Source organism: Pleuronectes platessa, chromosome 5 (assembly GCF_947347685.1).
Source record: "Pleuronectes platessa chromosome 5, fPlePla1.1, whole genome shotgun sequence".
NCBI lineage: Eukaryota > Metazoa > Chordata > Actinopteri > Pleuronectiformes > Pleuronectidae > Pleuronectes > Pleuronectes platessa.
Window position 1 is genome coordinate 19377092 of NC_070630.1, and position 17628 is coordinate 19394719.

The 17628-nt window shown below is 43.0% G+C and overlaps 1 protein-coding gene across 1 annotated transcript in view; it reads right to left on the reverse strand.

The window, feature by feature from the left end:
* bcas3 (BCAS3 microtubule associated cell migration factor) overlaps positions 1-17628 on the reverse strand; it is a 296065-nt gene that overhangs the window by 13349 nt on the left and 265088 nt on the right. The window contains exon 24 of the mRNA XM_053422123.1: positions 13356-13532. Coding sequence (XP_053278098.1) covers positions 13356-13532 — 177 coding nt within the window. The remainder of the gene's footprint in view (positions 1-13355; positions 13533-17628) is intronic.

Consider the following 17628-nt stretch of genomic DNA (forward strand, 5'->3'; position numbering starts at 1 on the left):
ACCGCAGAAGTTTAACGATTGAGCTGGAAGGAAACCTGCAGAGGTCAATTATCGTGGACTTCAATAACTAACAATGCAAGTTGCTCAAGCACAATGACATGCACGTTGTGAGGACAAACATCTGGACCAGGATACAGTAATTGGCGTCTGCTTGAGAACAAAAATCTGTATAAAAAGTGCAACTGTTTTTAACTGCGTGTGAGAGAGTGAGAGCCCTGAGTAACCGGCTCATGTTTTTTGGAGCCTGACATGATCTCCTCTGTCATTTTCACGTTTGAAATCATCTGGTTAATGTCTAATTACATGCACACACATGTAATTTGAGAATAAATGAAGGATGAAGGACTTGTGGCTAACGAGTGAGGAACTGCAATTCCATCCAACAGCGCAATGATGTATTTCTGATGTTTTTATATTTGTACATCACGTCATCTGAACTCCAAACCACTCCTGTACCATGAAATGGAAGTCACTAGTATCAGCTGGAGTGACAGTTTGGAGGAAATGGCCTGGATGCAGTTTGAGTGACGGGTCACAGCTCATGATGAGTTCATTGCTCAAGTCAGTGGTTGGAGTTAGAGAAGCAGCAGAGACAACAAGTGTTTTGCCGCATGCAGCCGCCGGTGGTGAAGCAGATTGGCTGAAGTGGATCGCCCTCGGCCACGAGTCCATTTCCGATGCTCTGCACAAAGTACGTCTCCGGCCCTCTTGTTGTCTCACAAACCCAAAACAGAAGCGGGAGCGGGGCTTTAAAAAGTGCCTCCCGCCACTCTCACTATTTCCCTCTTTCTCTTTCTCGCCCTAATTCTCCCTCACTCTGCTTTCGCTTGTCCTCCTTTTCTGTGAACCCTTACAGCCCTGTGTGTGTGTGTGTGTTTGTGTGTGTCTCCCTTGAGCGAGCTGTTAAGTGCAGTCTCCAAAAAACTCCACAAAAGCCCATTTGCAGTCAGCTAGGGCTCCACACACACAACACACACACACACACAAGTACAGACTGACACTAACACGCACAGACACAATTTCATTCACGCACAGACATCCTCACACATGTAAACACACACACCCTTACACAGGCACACTTTTCACACTTCCCTCTGGGCAAACGAGGCAGAGTGGCAGAAGCGAGGGCCGGGATAAATGATACAATGATATCCAGGCCTGACTTGTCAGGGGAGTTGAGAGAGAGGATGAGGAGGAGGATGAAGAGGAGGAGGGACGAGCACTGGCAGCTCTGAATACAGGAATTATTCTTCATCATCTCACACTGTCGCTGCACATTAAGCTCAAACTTTCAACTGTGGAGGGAGAGGGAGAGGGGGAGAGAGAGAGAGAGAGAGAGAGAGAGAGAGAGAGAGAGAGAGAGAGAGAGAGAGAGAGATTTGGAGGAGAAGTGGGGGGTGGTGGTCTGAAGGGCAGTTATAATGACCACACTCTGCTTCCTCACTCACCATCCCTTCTCTCAGCACCACAGCACCATACTCTCTGGCCTCAGCCAGCCTCACATTCCCCTTTTCTGTTCTTTCACTTGGTCCCTGATGTCTTCTTCCCCCCTCTCTTCCTCTCTGCGTTTGTTCTTTCTGTCTGTCACGGCACTGCTGAGTAGCTTTCAGGGAGAGAGTGCACTCATTTGATCTCTCTCTCGCTTTCTTCTCTCTCTTTGGTTAAAGCGAGGGGACAACATGGCCCTCTGGGCATTTCACAAAATGATTAACTAATAGTTTTGAGTTAGTCAAGTATCCAAGTGGTGTGTGTGTTTGTGTGTCTGTGTGGTCCATTGCGTGAGTACTTCAGTCTGTACATTAGTCCAGCTATTGAGATCATAGCCACAGTTATGGTACGTACAATGTACTTACTGCTATACATACACGGTAGCTGTGAGAAAGCCGTCAGCTAAAGACTGGCCATATTTATGTCAATTGAAATGTAAAAGACTTCAAAGGATGGTTGGACACACATTTTGAGGAGGCTTGTCTGATTCATTATTCATCCGGCTAGCTCTCTGGACAGACTGAAAGGACTTGGAATCTAACTGGCGTGTTGAAATCTATTACACTGAGTTCACTTGAGGAAACCAGCAGACACTTTCATCTCTTGCAATGTCTTTTCCTTGTCGTCCACTGGTCGGCCTTTTACTTCTTGTTAATTCATGTTGTGAATCAGTGGCGGTTTGACCACAGCAGGTCAGTGACCTTATGATGGATCTGCAGTCAAGTTTCTATAAACCCAGTGTCAGTGTGTCCGTGTGGGTGAGCTACGTCTAAATCAGCACTCGGGATGATTTTAAAACTAGATCACGTCTCATGCACACATGCGTCAGACATGTCAGGAGCTGCACTAGATTCTACAGGGAAAAACTATAAATGGAATAAAAAAAAAAAAAAAAAACATTATCAATGGCTGGTTTGATGAAAATAAAGTGATCTTAATGATCAGATCAAACAAACTGAACCTTGAGGTGTCTCCACCACATTAGACTTTGGGCACTGAAGCTGTGGTGAGGAACAACATACTAAGTTCTTTGGTTGAATTGGTTGGAGATCCAGCACTGATGAATCCTTCCTTTGGCCCCAACACTTTTTTTACCTTCAGCAAAAGCTAATACGTCTTGTTGGAAATGTTGTTTGTTGATGCAAAAACTTTTGCTTAATTGATTGATCTCAGTTAATCAATTTCTTTTGCCGTTTAAAGTGCCAGTGTGATCAGGCCATAGGTTTAATACTTTGACAAGACTATTTAATCCCCAAACAAGACAATTGCTTAACCCCAACCCGTCTCAGCAGAATATGAATCAGTAGTATTAAATAACACCATACTATTATAATGTCCCAAATGACACGTGGACATGGGGTTGGGTGTTGAACCTCTGACCTGAACATGTGGTTGAATTCAGAGTCATGTTTGCTTCTTGTCTGGCTGGGACGTCATCACACCAATGCACATTGTTTGCCAGTTTTTTGCATTTAATTCAAGTTCCTTAACATTTAACATTTGACAACTATATAATTATGGCTTCTTGTTCTTTGGGTTTGTATTCTTTCGAACGGTGATCCATTTTAAACCAAACTCAGCCCTATTTGAAGCAGAAGTCCAATGCATTATAGATACTCAAGAGAATTTACACACAACAAGCTAAGGTTTGACCCAAACTTTATCCTCTCGAGTGTTCTTCATATTTCCACTGTCAGCGTTTTTCTCCTCATGTGGGAGAGCCGTGAGAGTCGTCCCGTCTGACACTGCAGACAAGTTTATATACAAGGCTCACATGCGTGTTGCTCTGGTTGGTGTGAGTGACGGTATGGTTCTGTGTATATGTGTAGAACCGAAGCCAGCGGACGTCTGTACTGATTGATTGGAGAGGGAGGACCTCCAAGACTGTACGCCACCCGCGCCCCCTCCACTTGTCCTTGTGTGTTGTTGCTCTTATGATAGGTATCAGTGTACTAAAACAAGGCCGAATCACAAAGAAACCAGTCAGTCGGCAGGATAATAGTGTGGCTTTGTGTGAATGGAATATGTGGCCAATTCAAATACAGGACGTATTGTGCAACCGTTAAATCACACAGCTGTCTGAACAGGCGTGCAGTCTAGTTTCCCTGTTTACTTAATAGGCCAATTAATGAGGTTTTCAATGGAATGATTTATATAATAGCAAAAACTTAAAGAGATTATTCATTTTCTTTTTTTTAATAGAAAAAAATGGTGCCTTTGGTGTGCAGCTTGTTTGCATGGCTTCAGGCTATGAGACAGCTCGTGCAGACAGATCAGCTGCTTTACTGATGAGGGACACGTATATAGACACCATGTTCAAACCAGTCTGTGATCTGACTATATCATCACCATAAATATAAAAGATCATGAGCATTTTCCTTCAGTCGGTGTTGTGTCCGTCATTATTCTTGTGGCTGATCGGTGTATGACAATTTGGTTGATTGTAGTCAATGAACCAGAATTTTTCAAATTTGTGCAAAGAACTTGAGGTCAACGTAAAGCCAGAGACACTAATACTGCTGTACGCTCGCTGTTCTCATTATTCAGAACACAAGCGTACCTGCGTATTTAAGCAATTATCCAATCGGCCCATTATGTGGCAGCAGTGCAGTGTGTAAAATCAAGCTAATGATGAAGTTAAGAGCTTCACCTAATGTTCACATCTGACATCGGAGTGGGGGGGAAGTATGCGATCTCTCACTCTGTTTCTGGTGTATCTCAACAGTCTCAAGAGTTTTCATTTAGAATGGATCCCAAAAACAACAACCATCCAGTGAGCATACGGGAACCCAGATATCCACACTTTGAAACTGTGGTGAGCACGAAAGTCGCTCGGAGTGAACACGTCCAAACCTCAAGGTGGATGATCTACTGCAGCAGAGACCACGTCAGGTTCCACTCTTGTCAACCATGAACATAAACCTGAGGCTGCAGTGACACAGACACATCAACGCTGGACAGGATTTCTGCTGAGGCTGCAGATGGTCGAGTCACAACCTGGAGCCAACATGCGTCGTGTCATCAGTCCAGGCGGCTGCTGCTGCTGCTGCTGCTTGTGTAAAAGCACGGAGAATAGTTTATTTCAGCAATTATTTTCTAATGACGTTTTGTAATTGGCCATTAAAGTCGTCCTAAACTTTAGCTGAACCTTGTAGCTTAACATTTACTGACTAACATTAGTGATCCCCCTCTTCCCTGATGAACTGGAGAACCTCTGGACACAATACACAGTATGTGTTTTTGTATTAAAGCTTCAAAGAATCTTTGACTTTTAATAGCTTGAGGGTGAGCGTGATTTTCAGAGAACCACATGGCTCAGACAAAGTGATGTCGACACTGGTCTAAATCCAAAGTCAAAGCTGGAAGGCTATTATCCGTTGGTTTCTCCCACATAGGTAGACTAATGTTCATTACAATTACAGATGTTGCCAACATAAAGTCTAGTAAAGTTTTTAGTTGTGTTCCCTAAAAAATTTATAAAAACAATCTGGTAAGTGGCTTTGGCGTAACCGGGAAGACAGCCCCATGTGGTGATGGAAAAGAATGCAGTGTGCTGCTCCTTCTGTACACAAGACATTAATCATTGATGAACATGGACTTGAATCTCCATAGATATTCTGGCTGAAGTTAAATTGTTAGTTGGACCTGCAGTCACATTTGAAAAGATTCAGAGGAGTGGGTTTCTTTTTCATGCATTTAGTCACATGTGTGTATTACAACAGCAGCTTGAACAGAATGATCTAGTGTGACGTTCAACCCACAACATCACGTATTGAATAAAGTAGACAGAACAGTGAGACCCCTCGGGAAATAGGTTCTACCACTAGAAATCCCCTAAAATTCAAATTGTGAGTTTATAGGGTTTTCAATGTTGAAGGCTTCAAACGCCGTGATAAAGAAATTGAAGCTATTAGACATTGTCTACGTGGGGTTTCCCTGTTGCTCTGGTCATGGATATAAGACTGACCGTTCTGGGCCGGTCACTCACATTGAGATACTTAAGAGAAATTTTCCTTTGCTGTTTGTCTTTTCAAGACAGACTCCAAATCTTGACAATAAACAGCAAGCTTATGAATACCAAAGGCTGCCCACAGAGACTAATAACGATACAGTAATCCTGGTGATGTAAAAATGAGTAACAGTAATGAGTAATGTATTGCATTTTTCCAGTCAGGGGCCCATCACCGGTTAGATGCATACAGTAGATTACACGCTCTTAGCAGTTGCCAGTGGCATTAAAACAATAAAACAGTACTTTTGATGCTTTATTGTAATATCCAGTGCATATTCATAGAATGGAAAATGAACCCTTGGCTCAAAGGGACAAGCAGCATGCTAATAAGGAGCAATGCTGTCTAGTGTTATATTGATTAGTAAATGTGGCGAGACAGTAGTAACATTGTGCTGTTTCTTTAAGACAGTTTGAGGCCAAATGCTAAAACCAACATGCTCTTATATGTTCTCAAATACACGCCAGTGTTCTAAGTCGGAGAGGAAACCCCCAATCTGTGCCTAGAAAGTCTTCCAACATGCATTTCCTTTTTCAAACTCTCTCCATCTTTATGCATTTTGCACACACAGCGAGAGCAGCATATGGCCACCGAGCTCATGTTTTCTCTGAAGTGATAACATCAGAAGTTCAGTGGAACTCTCCCAAAGCATACATACAGTGTGTCACCAAGCCAGAGGCCTACAGTCAAGGCTCCAACAGCAAATGAGCAATAATTAAGTCAGGATGCCGGTTTGGACATCTGCCTGCGAGCTCATAAATAATAAGAAAATGTGAAGGTAGTATGGCTGCATTGAGAAGTACACACACACACACGCACAAGCGCACACGCACACACACACACACACACACTTACTTAAGTATGCAGTATAATTCACCACATGCTAGCTAGTTGATTGAATCACATTTCCCCCCACATATTGTGGGTTGCATATACACGAAGTCTTGTACATAAACATGCAAGTATAGTCCCTGCATGCATATCCTGCTATTACACGTATGTGTAGATGTGAATGGTATCGCTAAAATATACAGGACCACACATACACTGACACAAGTGCGTGTACATTTAGTACACACACACAAACATTTGTCTTTCTATAGCTGCGAGGACACTCATTGACAAAAATGCAGTCCCCAGCCCCAACCCAAACCTGAACCTAATTCTCACTATGACCCTAATACAGTCTTAACCCTCAGAAGGCCTAAATGTCCTCACAATTATGGTTATGAACCATTGTGCTTACAATCATAGAAAAAAAGAACAAACAAACCTTATGTACACATGAGCCTCAACCTCAAACTCATACCCATTCATATTCAATTACATTTTATGGAGTCAAATCATGACATACTCTATCTCAATGCACTTAACAAAGTTAAATATAACAGAAAGAAACCCAGAGACACACACATTCTTCATATGTGTGTATGTATGTCCAGGAATTAATAATCACACATACACATGTGTATGTCTGCACACACAGAGGGAAATGCTCTCAGCCTTTTGGTGCTGATAAGAGAGCCCTAAATATTTGTTTTAAGTCGGGTGTTGAGCGAGCCAGCAGAGTTCTGTGCTGTTCAGACAGTCTCACTATTATTACTGTTATTATCGTTATTATTATTACTCAGTTTCTTTGAGCTGCGATCCAACAAACAAGAGTGGGCGTGGGTGGTCCCCCAGACCCTCACCTCATCAATCAACCAAACCCAACACACGCAAACACACACACACTCACCGACACACACCCACAGTAATTACTAGCGAGCAGTGTTGTCCCCATGAGGACAGAATATTTAGCCTAAACCTCAGATGACTAAGTTTCACTGTATGAGCTGTAATGATATCGTGTGTAGGGTCATAGATGCAGTGCAGTCATATCAGCCCTGTCCTGGTGAAGACGTCAGACACAGTGATGGTGATGAATTATTATATGAGGGCAGATGAAGGTTCAAGCTGAACGTGGTATCTAAATCATCAAGTGGCTATCTACACGTTCATGCACTATAAGACTTATGGTCAACGAATCTCACAAACATCTATTTTAAGAAACCTATTTGGAAAAAAAATAAATAGGTGAAATAAAAAGCCACCAGTGAAATTACTTTTGAGAACTTTTACATGCGTTTCAGTGTAGTCAAGCTGATGCATGTTGTGCTGCTAAGCGTGTTCTGGAGTTGAAAGGCAACACGATAAAAGCTATTTCAATTTCTCTTTCTTCTTTCTTAAAACAACGAAAAGTGGGATTTGATTCGTCAAAATCCAACGTTTAAAGTCTGATTCATCAATCTGACAAGCAGAGGTGACATGAAACTCAAAAGAGAAGAGGCTTCACCTGTAAGGATTTCAAATGAATCTGTGGAGCACAGGAGCCAGCACACAGCATCAGGCCCACTGAGCGAGTACCTCTCATATAAACTCGAGGGCTCATCAGGTCGGATGCAGGACAGACAGGACAAAATAATTTCAACAACACTACATTTTATTTTGTTTTATGATAGATCAAACAGTTTTCTCAATACTTAAATGCATTGACAAATGTCCGATGGCCCAATTAAACTGATTTTAAAACCCCTAAAGGCCTATAGTCTGTGGCTTCCTTGTATGGACCAGTAAACTAAGTACTGGTCTATACCAGTGGTGACTATACATCAGCAGCTTATATGTTTTTACACACACATTGATTGAATATTATTATCCAGCATGTTAAACCTACAGTTGTCAAGCACTGTTTAAACATGGGCCCAGACTGTGGCTGGAGTACATACTGGTACAAAGTGGAAAATACAACAAATATAAATTAGAGACAAATCTCGATTTGCTCGTTCACTACAGCTGATTAACATGACACCAAAGGGAATCCGCTTGTTATGAGACGGTTTACATTTCGTGCTGTAAACACAAGGTGTCTGGTGTGTCTTCCCTCGGAAAACACGTGAAGCGACGGCATGGTAATAAGCACTCAGTACCAAAGATGGAGACAAAGTAAAAATACCCTACCACTTAAAAATATTGTGTATTGTAAACGCACATAAAAAGTGCCATTGTTCCTGAGCGGCTCTCAGCTGAGATACACCAGGTCGCTCTGAGCGCTGATTCACCCTCCATATGGCTTCAATGGAATTTATGTTAGGCAGGCACCAATAAGCCAAATCTAGTTAGCAACATTATATCATTGGAGGCAAATCTAATTCCAGGCCCAGTGTGTTTTAGTCGTCAGTCACTCCCTCTCTCTCTCCCCCTTCCTCTCCTTCATCTTCTGTCCCCTCTCCCTCTGTCCATCCGTCCATCTTTCTCTGTGAGTGTCACCTGCCCTCGGAGCTGGCGACGCTGGGTCTTGGCCTTAGCGTGAGAGCCGCGTCGCCCTGACTGGAGGCTTTGTTTGCCCTGTGAATCTGCGAGAGAGTGTGTCTGTGTGTGTGAGCTGGAGGAGAATGTCAGATAGACAGTGATTTGTTACATCAGCGAGCATTCCAGCTCTGAGACCCTCTGAGTGTGAGAGGACACACACAGCGAGGGAGATCCGTCTCGTTGGGTGTTCAATTTGTGTTGTGTGAGTTTTCTGCCAAATTGTCACTTGTGAAATTGTTTTTGTGGACGGTCAAAACATATTACAAAGGGAGGAAATTACAAGTAGTGAAATAACCTCAGCTAAAAGTAACTGAATATGAAAGTTTAACTCAACAGTTCCATGGAAACATACTGTGGCGTGTTGGGGGGCAGGTGGGCGGAGCTTCCCTCTCACAGTCATTTGTGTTACTGTTCTTCACGCTGTTTCCAAAATGATACTATTATTTTAAGGTTGCTGTGCATGAATGTGTTTTTTAACATGAAGCTTGGTTACTCACTTCCCTCAAGTGTCGGAGAGAAGACAAAAAAAAATGCCTGAGTGCAGTCTGCTACAATATGGCAGAGAAATGGATGAGGTGAGTGTGTATATAGGTGAAGTGAGTGTGTGTGTGTGTGTGTGTTTGCGTGTGTGTGTGTATGCTTGTGATCTGGTTCAAGGTCTATTTTAACAGATCCACTGTACTGTGCGTGTCTAAGCGCTGGGGCCACAGCTCCTGGCAAATGGAGCCACTGAGCAAGATACCATCTGCCTCTGCCCATCTAAGTCTCACGCCAAGACTAACACACACAGACACACACACACACGCACACAGAAAACACACACACTCAGTTCAACTCGCAACGGAAACACTGTAAGTGCACATATATTAACATGGAAATCCCAGCCACTATAAAGAATTAATTGAATGTTACAACTCTGGCAATAGTCTCCGTCTCTCACTTGAACCCAGAGGGGAGTGGATCATGAGTGGATCATATGTGGATGGGATGACATGTCAACTGCTGCCTTGTTCCGACTGAAAGCCGGAGGAAATCAGATCTTCGGAGTCAGGGCCAAGGAAACGTTTTTTTTACATTATTTGCGATGCCTGTGTAGAAGTACCATAATGGAAGAAAAAGAACTGAATGAGACGCCTTGTGGTCCACATTTATTCATCTATAGCTTGAGGTCTGGGGTCTGAAGACGGATGGGGCTGTCGTCTAGACACGGCTACGATTTGGTAAGAGTTTTATCAAGCATGAATTCTTATTAGGGTGCGTTTAGATTTCATCTTGGACTATTTAGATGAATCCGACTGCTGAAGAGTTTTGGGCTGCAGACGGCCAATAGACACATTAGACCTATTAGACCCTGCTGGATTTGTTCGGCTCACTTTCCGACCAACCCATTTTCTCCAATCAGCTCCTGCCTGTTCCGAGCTGGATCCACGCAGCCTGTGACGACTGCGAGCTTTTCACTTTAAAACTCAAACATTTCACAAACAGGTTAATGCTTTATTTCACTCTCCCGACTGAAAATCGCAATCCTCTGCCGTTTAACCTGGCCTTAAATTTGTTCTATAAATATAATAATCATAAAAAAAACGTTATTTATAAAAATTACTTATGCAAGTAACATGAGCCCACTTAAGTCACAATCTCTGAATTAACGCTAAAAGGCCAAATTTAAAATTGAAATTTGTTTATTCCAATCATTTTTTATCCAGCACTTTTTACCTTCTACATTTCTTGGTGTGTATGCTAAATAGTATTTTTGTATTTGATATTTTACCCCATTATATATTATTTAATTACCTGTTCATTTCCCCTTACCTTTGCTACTAAGACACTTCAGTTTAATCTGCGTGCCTCAATGTTTTTGAAAAGCAGTTTTAGTATTAAATATTTGAGTTTCTTTAGTTTAAAGATTTTTGTTCATAAACATTTCTATTAGAAAATAATAACAAATTAAATAATGCAATTTTTTAAAATCTTTTGTTTGTTTTGTAACCACAGTCCCTAACACTGTGTTTAGAGAACCATGGATAAATTACTTTGAGGATGATGCTCATATCCATCAGTGTGGAATCTTATCAAAATAAACTTCATGACACATTAAACGAGTTGGTTCTCACAAATTGCAAAAAGCATATTTCTGCCACCATCATAAAATAATAAAGGTGATAATAATGCAAGAAAATTATGAAAATATAAAAAAATGCAACATACATTTTTCTAGAACCCGAGAGCTTGTTATGGTCAATAATTAATAAAATATACTGTCAATTGTTCTCATACAAACTAATGGAAATTGGAAATTAGTTCCATTGACAGCTGTATCGAACTGAACCCATCCACTGTAACTAAGATGGACAGCACTGAGAGAATCATTTTCTCATAACATGCCAACTCCTGACCATCCATGTCACTCTCCTCCTTACAGCGGACAGCAACATGTCCTTTATGTTACGATGCAGAAGTGCTGTGCTATTAGATTAGCCTACAGAGACTGAAGCCTCTCTGTCTGTATGAATGAATGGAGGAACCAGCAAGTCCATCACATTCCCTGTGGATGATGTCTTCAGCACAGCTCAAGGCTAAGCAGAGAGAGAGAGAGAGAGAGAGAGAGAGAGAGAGAGAGAGAGAGAGAGAGAGAGAGAGAGAGAGAGAGAGTGTGTGTGTGTTTGTACACATGTATCATGGGTGTATTTTGATGTAATATGATCAGTAATGAATTTTGTGTTGCATTAAAGGGGCGGAGGGGGCGATGGGAGTCGAGATGCGAGGCGATGGAGGGACGAAGAACAAGAGCAGACTGACTGCTAGTGTCCGGGAGACTCCAACATCTAATCTAATGAAGAAACACGGGGTGGGGGGGTGGAGAGAGTGATGAGAAGAAAGAGAGAGAGCTCTACAAATGAGGTTAAGTCCTAACGGAGGAGATGGGGGTGGGGGGGGGGGGGGGGGGGGGGGGGGGGCTTCGAGGCTGGATATGGCTGGGGATGGTTGGGGTGGGTGATAGTCGATGCTAAATCCATTAGGGCCTTGTGAGCTCCCCACTCCCCTACCCAAATACCCCACCCCTAACCCATCCCCCCACACACATTTAAATCAAAGGAACTCTTGTTCACTTAAGGGGGGTGGGGGGGGCACTGGCGCTTCCTAAATGAGTTAACCATTTGGACTGTCAGGGCCAACGGCATGTCTGCTGCGCACACACAGACACACAGACACAGACACAGACACACACACACACACACACACACACACACACACACACACACACACACACACACACACACACACACACACACACACACACACACACACACACACACACACACACACACACACACACACACACGCACAAACACACGTATGCTCGCACGCACATACACATGCACGCAGGAAGCCTTAAAGTAAAGCAAGGTGTGTGCATGCGCCGCTTTTGGGATCTCATGGACTTGGTGTGAAAACAATAGCCTGTGTCCGTGGCTGTGCCAGCAGGCAGAGGACAGCTGGCACAGCACCGGTCGAGCCCGTCTTCTTCATCTGATACCGAGGTCTCACCAACATCACAGTCTGTGTCCTTTCCTACACCTGGATCCATCCCGACCATCTTCTGTCTAACATTCAGGGCTCATCTGATCTGGGGTCTGGTCATTTTAAACTTTAACTGAACACAATTCTTCTTACGGATCGATGAATACATTTATGTAAATTGAACAGTTTTTCACCATAGTATATAAGTTTGGTCGCTTGGTAAGTTTGAAAACTTTTCCTGTTTTTTTAATGATGTGGTGATTGAAGGAAGTTTTTATCAGAACATTGATCAGTGATCCATGACGGTGACAGGTGACAGGTGTTGAACTGAGTGTGTGAAGAGTTTTGAAAGCGGTGGACTCTTACTTCTCAGATTGACATTACAGTATCATTTCTTTATCAATAGTTTTCAGTTTATAATAACCATGCTGTAGAATCACGGTTCAGCTGTGAATAACCAGAGCTGAAACAAGGTCACTGTGGCAGCATCATCAGTATTTCCTCTGGATTGTAGGACATCATTGAGTAACTGATCTAAAGTTGTAATCTATTTGAGATTCTTCCCCCAGAATTTATTAACAGAGAATGAAACAAAATAACCTTTGTGCTTGTGAACACGTGTCTAAAGGCGTTTTCAGACAAGACCCGTGGAGGAACTCTTATCACCACAAACTCTGTTGAGATCTTGAGAGTCGTTGTCTTCTACCTGTGTGGCACTGTTTGTGCATCTGTCGTGGGTTACAAGTGCCATCACCATCCCCCACTCGCTCATGATAATTCCCCTGCTCTGCCCTCACACCTGATTCTCTGGACATTCTGCGGACTTTATACTTGGGGGCCGGGCGGAGAAAGTCCACAGAGAAACTGTGGAGCATCTCCGGATATCAGTGAGTGTCTGAAAGCGGCTTGAATATTTGAAAGTCTACATGCATGTGTGTGCACAAGAGAGTGAGTGTAGTTGTGCGTTGTCCTTACTCCACTGACCTGTCGCCGATCCTACGATCTCCCTGGAGGGGGACTCAGACATGGCGTCCGCCAGTCTCTCCCGCAGGCCCTCGTCGCTGGCGTCCGCCGACCCGATGTGGTGCCGCGGCACGCCAAAGCTTTCCGGCCAGCTACCACACACCTCGAGCAGGGTCACACCACGTCCGTCAAATGGTCCTGTGAACGGACACACACATCCACACACAGAGGGTTAATATATGTTTACCAAAAGGAACGCAAGATGCAACAGTAGCAGCTGTGCAAGTTGTGCATCGATACAATCTAGTGATGTCCTGAGCTGATCGGCAAGATTAGGACTGGGTGTGATCCCAAAATGTTTGACTTAGTGGATGAATCATCCATCTATCAGCAGTGTGTGTTATTCTCAGAGGGCTGCAGGGGTTGTGGAGCCCATTTTAGCATCCTTCAACACTTCAAACCTTGCTTGGAGAGTGTGCATATGATTGGGAAATGATATGACTGTATCATCAAGAAGATGTGTCAAACACAGAGTACAATAAAAATGTGCACAATGTACCATCTAGCATGAGCAGTTAAAGATAATGGTAGGTAGTCACTATCTGTAGTAACCTTCAGAACTTTAATATTTCTTTTTACAGAAAAGCGGGTTTAACGGAATTGACTTTCAAAACAATCTGGCCATTGGCAAGTATTGGTAGTGGCCATTTTAAAGTAGGATTCTTAGACACTTGTGTCAGCCGAACATTTCTCCCCCAGCACAGCATAAATGAATTTACTACACACAAACAGCTTGTAAGCACAACACAATCTTCATGCCTGTCAAAGCAAATCCACACAGACCTACACTGTGTCTTAATCTCCTCTCCTTTCTGTCTGCCATAATTTCTACAATCAGAGAGATCTTGTGCTGTGGAGCCAGGGAGTCTGCAACCTGTCTCTCTCTCTCTCTCCCTCTCTGTGGTTGTGTGTGATAAGCTGGTCAGGCAGGCACGCACACAGTCAAACAACTGGTTTATTCTGTTAGTGTGTTCATTTGACTCAGCCACTGGGCCTGCGAGCACTGGGAGCTGATAAAGGCAGAAAAGGAAGATTTTAGCCGTGGCGTTAGTGAAGTGCTCCTGTGACTCGGAACGCCGGAGAGCAACAATACAAACACATGACCTCACGGCCTTGATTTGAGCTTATCAGCGGCATCGGTTCAGTTCAGCCTATCAGCATCTCTCCCCTCGTTAACACCCAGGAAATATGTGACAGACAGTGGCGCACAGGAAACGGCCGCGCCAGACAAGCACACAGCCTTCATGATACCAGTTTGACGACTACTGTTCACTGGTGGGAAAAGACGCTCGGGGGGTGAATTCAAATCTTTCAAATCTGAACCTAAAAAGGAACAGAGAAACATTGAGGGGGTTACGCAGTCAGTGTATCCAGGAGAGAGGCTAGAGAATCAGTGACAGACTGCAGAGAGTTCAACTGCTGGTGTGTTTCTCTTGAATTGCTTGTAACTTCCAAGCATGTTGTACTTCTGGCCACACCCCAGTCAGTGACATACAACTTGTGTTGCCTTTGAATAATGATAGAAAACGCAGGTTGTGACATCACTAGTTGGGGTGGGGCCAGAAATGCTAATTCTCTACCCCCTGCAGAGCATTCTGGATTAGGCGTGAAGTTATAATTAATCTGAGTGGGGACATCAGTTTTTCAATGTGTGCAAATGAGACATGTTTTGAGCTAGTCTTCTAACCTCCTGAGCTGGAGCTGACTGATGGCTGTGTTGTGCTGTGTCTTATGTTTCCTACTCATGCAACAAATCGGTAAATTGATCTCATATGAGTGATAAAACTACTTCAGTGATTAACAGACATAAATACAATGAAACTATGCTGTTCTCCTAAAATAAACTTGAAATTTGAATATAAACTGCAACTGTAGGCTGCATGAATCGCCTTGTTCGATGCCACAGAGCTTCCTTCATCAAATGTTTGGCACAGGAGAGTGGATACACACACCCACAGGAACACTTCCCCACTTGTGTTGTGGGTGTCAGTTAAACCCCAGGGAGACGACAGGATGACTTCAAAGGAAAAGGACAGGAGAGATCCTCTCTTCCTGGAAAGATCAGCCTGCACAATCTGTCTCTGTGTTTGTGTCTCTCTGTTTGTGTCTCTCTGTTTGTGTCTCCGTGTTGGCAACATGCAAGAAAACATGGAGAGTTGTTGAAGGTGAGTTATCAAATACAAAGGCAACTTGACAAGACTAGTTTTTCAATTTCTGGCCAGACTGCAAAATCAGAGATAAACTGAATTATAGTGATTATTATCATTATTTTTTTTTCTACCTTAAATCTAATTTGCTAAATTAGATTTAAGGTAGTAAATGATTGAAATTCATATCAGGTTACTGACGTGAATTCCCCGAAAGCCCGCGCAGGATGTGCTTGGATCCTACATATCTATCTCAGACTTGTGTGAACTGAAAGGCTGGACTTAGTGTAGGCATGTCAAAAGTCTGCCAAATGGTCAGCTGGAGGTTTTAGTCGGTTGTACCTTGATAAGCAATGAGCCACACTTCACTCTGTTACACTAAGCTTTCTTGTCCAGATCGACCTTTACCGCTACACAATTCAATTCACTCTCTACAAACACACATACACACACACACACACACATCCCAGTTATCCAGCATTAAAGCAACCACGGTACAGGACATAATAACATAACACAACACACACACACACACAGGCTCTCATGGTCAGCTTTGATAGAAGGCCTGCTGGCACTAGAGAGGAGCCCTTTGAAAAATCAATCCAACACACACATACAGACTGCTTCTGAAGTGCAGCAAAGTTATCAGGAAGCTAAGCCATTGTGTGTGTGAGTGATTGTATGCTTTCGGAGGCCAGTCAGTGTTATCACAGTAGGGCGCATGGAGGCCCGTGCAGCCTCTCGCCCCAGCATTAGCACCTGTCACTGGCCTGCAGCAGAGCTGAGACTGGCCAGGCCTCGGGGTACACACACACACACACACACACACGTGCACAAACACACACAGTAGTCTGCTCCCTGATAGCCAGTAAGCCATGCAGATCAAAGGTTCTGACTGCCGTGGCTTTTCTGGATGATAAGAGCTTGGCAGAAGGTTAGAAAGAGCTTTACGTTTATCAGACCAGGCTTTGACCAATATGGGTATTTGAGGGCCGATACTGATTGCTTTCGACTAAAACTACCGTTCGCTGATAGTCGTTGTCAGTGTTTGGTTTAAAATCTGTTTTTTGACTTTCAAAAAACTATTTGCATATTTAGTTTATCTGTTAATAATCTGGCATTTTTGACCTTTGTTTAAATGTAGAGCTTTTAAAACTATAAAAAGTAATAAAATACCTAGAACTGTCAGAGTGGATTAGCCAAGCTCATATTAGTTTATCAATGACTCACCCATATTGGCTTGTGGGCCGTCTGGTACAGTACCCGGAGTTCAGTCTGCTGAGATACAATTAATTTTCCATTGATGACAGAGAAAGTTAATTCAGTATTTCTCATGCCCATGTGTTCAAGGAAAGAGTTCTAGGCCACTGAAAGCAACCCTCCTGTCCTTACCAGCCAAAAAGAGATTCCTTATAAACACGATTATAATATAAGTGATGAGGGACAAAATCCAAAGTTCTCTCACATGTGACAATACATTCTTAAATTTAGTTAAAGTTAATGTGAGGCTTCAGCAGTTCAACAAATTAGGTCAGTGTCTTGAAAACTTATAGTTCATTCTAGTCCAAAACGCCCTCTTTGTTTCCTTTGTTCCTCTATTTTCTGTGAGGAATTTTAAGATTCAAATTTTTAATTACTTAGTTACTTTTTATTTACCTCAGCTACACCTTTTATTGCTCCTCATCTTAGCGGATGTGTGAATGCTACACAACGGATCCATGCTGTGTGCTATGTACATCTATTCTGTTTTCAGCATGGGGCTCTGGCTCTCAATGCATCTGAGTGGAGGATGACCTGCACTCAAAACGATGCCTGAAAGGAAACTGCATACAGACAGAGTCAAGCTGCTGCCTCCACTTTGCAGCGTGTGTATGTATGACATGAATAATGACAACAGTAGAAGAAATAATTCAGAAATGGAACGACTGCCTATCAAACTTGTGAAATGGTTCAAAGTTACTGACATCAAATAACCCTGTTGACCCACTGTATCGTGTGAAGGGAATTTAATAGATCTCTCCCAGGCAGCCACTCGAGTTCACTGATTTCTCCTTTCATTCTTTTTTTTTTTACTGTCTGTCTGTAAA